The sequence below is a fragment of the Buceros rhinoceros genome, unplaced genomic scaffold, assembly GCF_000710305.1.
Source record: "Buceros rhinoceros silvestris isolate BGI_N320 unplaced genomic scaffold, ASM71030v1 scaffold33168, whole genome shotgun sequence".
NCBI classification, from domain to species: Eukaryota; Metazoa; Chordata; class Aves; order Bucerotiformes; family Bucerotidae; genus Buceros; species Buceros rhinoceros.
The window spans coordinates 1-3,876 of NW_010429103.1; the positions used below are offsets into that span (position 1 = coordinate 1).

Sequence of the window (3,876 nt, forward strand, 5' to 3'; positions counted from 1 at the left end):
CAGAGGAGACAAACAGCCCCACTCGGAACTCGGGATGAAGACTGACATGAGGCTTGCGTCCTGGAGGATTTCCTACTGGAACCAACAGGGCCAGCAGAACAGCACATGGTGCTCCTCAGGGGCAACAACCGGTGTCACAAACAAGGAGAGCTGGGACAGCTACTGACCCATGGGCCAGGGATGCAAGACTGGATGTAGGCAAACCACCAGAGAAACATTTCAGGACAGGAGCAGCTCCCGGGGGTGAGAAGTGCCACCTGACTAAAGTGCAGAAAGGACCAAGCCATCTCCAGGTACTCAGACACAGCAAGGGGAAACAGGAGGACATGACTCCACAGCAAAGGTCGGAGCTCTAACCTGCCCCATGTCCTGCAGATGCTGGTGTTTCACCCTGCCACGGATGCAGCTGGTCTGAGAGCAAGACACAAGCAAGGACCTTGATGTGACAGCACCAAGCACCATGGCCAATGTGGCCCAGACCAGGGGGGTGTTGCTAACAGCTGGGTCACCTTTGGGAGCACATGTGGAGCTGGGTCCCTGCCCCGTCCAGCCAACTGCAACTCTGCCCCTTTCCTCAGTAGCCTGGATGCACTGACCTGGCCCAAGGGCACAAGCGTGCAGAGCCCATGAGGGAGAGAGAAGAGCCCCCAGGCCCCTCCTAGGAGCTCCACAGCATTGCCAAGGGAAGTAAGTGTCAGGACTGGACACAGAGGAGCATCTCCCACTGCAGGGATATGGGAGGAACCTGCTAGCCAGCAGTGACCTCCCTCCAGACCTGACACCTGAGAGACTTTTATTCAGAGTGTAAAAACAGTGCTTTACAAAGCAGATTAACCCAGAACCTCCCCCCAAGTTGCAGATAGGCTGTGAGCTTCCACCCTGCTAAACTGCAGTTGAGGACACAGCCTGGGCCCCAGTTTCACGCTTCCAAGTGTACAAAAAGCATCAAACTGTGAGTAAAGAAAAGCAAACACACCAGAATCAATGAGACTGCCTGTCCCACTGCTGGCTTTACATCCATCTGCTGGGAAGGGGCCAGGAATGGGTATTTCAGAGGCAAGGAGAGGGAGTGCACAGAGCAGAGGTCCAGGGCAGCAAAAAGGCACAGGGCAAGGATCACCCCCTCCATCCCCAACTCCCAGCACAGGGATAGGGTAGAGGGGATATACCAGCAGCATCCATCCAGTTTTGGGATCAACCTCCCAGGGCTGTGGGAAAGGAGACACCCCAGTGCTGGGAGCAGCCCCTGCTCCCCAAAAAAGTTACAACAGAAAACAAATTTAAAAATAAAAACAAAGCAGCAAATGTTGAGGTCCTGGCAAGAGGTGTCCGAGGTAAAAGCCGTCCGGGGAGAGAAGTCCCAGCGAGTACCTGGAGGAAGAACCAGACTGAGACCAGCAGCCTCGTGCAGCAGGGCAGCTTTCACCCACTCTTGCCACACCAGCATCACAGCCACCCAGCCTCTTCCTTGAAGGCTATCTGGCCCCTCACCTTGCCTGGAGATAAGTTACTGCTTCCTCCTCTACTTCTTGGCTGGCATGATAGGAGCAAGCTCCTCCTCCTCCTCCTCAGACAGATCATCTTCCTCCTCAAAGGAAGCATCTTCCCTGTGTACTAGGACACAGATAACTCTGTTACTCACCAATGTACATCTTTATAAATACAGCTGGCCCCCAAGACACCCCAAGAGCCGAGCAGCCCAAGGAGACTGGAGCAGTTTTAACAGCAGCTTCTGGGCAATAAGCTGTATCTCAGCGAGAGGGAAGTCTCAGAGGGGAATAGCGACAGCTGGCCATGGGAAAAGGTGACAGTGTGGGTCACCCAGAACCCTTTTCCCATGCAAGGCTTTATGGTAGGGAGGGAATCCCTGCATGGATACGGCCCCTGGGGAATAAGCGCAAAGGAGGCACTGAGCGCACGCTCTGGGCAGCACCAAGCACATCTCCCGGTGGCTCCCCGGCCAGAGTTCGTGCTGGAGGGAGCCCCTCCACGGCCCTCACTCCTCCCAAGTCTTTCCCCACACAAGGGTCCTTACTGATTCGGTGCCAGCCAGCGAGGTGTACTGGGCCAGAGCCCGCTGCCAGGCGGAAGGTCACTGGAGGCTGCAGCTTGAAGTTGTCCAGACTCAGCTGCAAAGAGACAGAGATGGAGCTGAGTTAGGGGCAGAAGCAAAACCCAGAATGTCCTGCAGTCCCCAGCATGACACCTGGCCCAGTTAAACATGTCTATCTGGAGGCATTTGTAGCCAGGCCAAGGCTACTCAGGGCATTTCCCCACAATCCCCAGGATCCTAGGAAAAAAGGTCCACAAACAACCAGAGATGGTCAGTTCCCCGCAGTCATCCCCAACCAAGTCCTTGAAACAACCTCTTACCAAGGGCTGGCATGACAACTTCAGATTCGCCACAGGCACAGCAATCTCCTGATTCTCGTGGTTTCGTCCAACAACCTCCACCACATTGCACTCATCCTTGGCACCGTCCGTGAGGCAGACCTGGGTGGGAGCAGAGATTGTGAACCCCTGCTCTCCCAGGGTATACAGCAGGGACAGCCTGGGCTCTCCATGGGACAAGCTACCCACAGCAACGCTACCAGTCCAGCTGCCATGCAAGGTGTGAGGGTGCTGCCCCACAAACAGGGAGAGCATGGAGCCACCCTGCAGCAATTGCCCCCTTAGCGCCTCCGGAGCTCTGTGTCTTTCCCAGCTGGGACACCTGTTCCTGCAACGGCCTCAAGAGATGTCACCTGGGCTCCATTTTCTACTGATTGGATCTGAGCTGACAGGTCCTGAGCATCCAGGACAGAATGTGACCTCCAGGGAGAGCCAGGAATGAAGCTTTGCATCTACCTGGGCTTGGAGAGCAGCAAGCCAGAGACCCAGCTGGGGAGGAAGGCATGTTCTAGTGGGAGACCCCAGCAAGCTCAAATACAAGGAAAAATACTTTCCTTCATCCCAGGTCTGGAGCATTGCTCTGCTGGGCAGCCTCCTGCCACCACTGGCTTTGTTCAAGCATCTCCATACAACAGTCCCATCCCTGCCCTACTGAGACCTCAGCCAAGGGAGTCTGCTGGTCCAGCCCAGCCAGGGAAGGAGGAATGAGCCTGGGGAGGGAGGTGAGGCTGTAGGCCACCAGGGCAGAGGACAAGCACAGTTAATTCTTATTTTGCTTACCACAGACAGGGCCAAAATGTGGTCAGAGTCATCTTCCTCATCCACCTGAAATGTGTAGGATTTGGTACTGGCAGTCAACTCACAACCTGGAAAAAGATCAGAAAAGCTGCAGCAGCCATCACGCAGCCTCAGGCACAGGGTTCCCAGGATGAGCCCCAGCATCAGTGAAATGTTTGCTCTGGTGAGAACGTGGAGCCAAGGCATGAAGCGCAAGACCTGAGTGATGAGCCACAACGTGAGAGAAGGATGCTGGGCCAGGCTGCAGCGAGCTGGAGTCCCTCAAGACAAGTCTCAAGACAGATTTTATTACATATTTCTCCAAAGAGCTTTGAAAACATGGGTGTTGCAAAATTATGTCCTAGGGTCTTAGGATCAGAATTCAGCCAACCATGTGGTGGAAGGCAAGGCACAGCACCCTGGGTGTGTTTGCTTGTTGCAGGATGATTCACCAATGTGAAGCAGCTCGGAAAAACACAGACCTGAGCCGGGCATACCAGACCCGGTATTTGCAACGGAGAGAGCGAGGAACTGGCCTCAGCAAACACGGCCCAGGGCAGGCCCTCCTCCTAACAGCGCTCTTGTATTCTGCTCACCAGGGCACGGACCGAAGCCCAGGTGCGCACAAGCCCCGAGGCTGCTGCCCCGCTTCCCTCCCCGACACACGCCGTGCTGGGCCACGCTGCCGGAGCCACCGCGGGCCGGGAG

General features: G+C 55.6%; 1 protein-coding gene across 1 annotated transcript; it reads right to left on the reverse strand.

Moving 5' to 3' along the window:
* Positions 1-932: 932 nt before the first annotated feature.
* On the reverse strand, positions 933-3,349 carry LOC104488667 (nucleoplasmin-3-like; the record flags this gene model as incomplete). Its single annotated transcript, XM_010142534.1, has 5 exons — positions 933-1,371; positions 1,492-1,614; positions 2,036-2,129; positions 2,374-2,493; positions 3,172-3,349. Coding segments are annotated over 4 exons (484 nt in total), but the record flags the coding sequence as incomplete, so codon positions are not given.
* Positions 3,350-3,876: the final 527 nt, after the last annotated feature.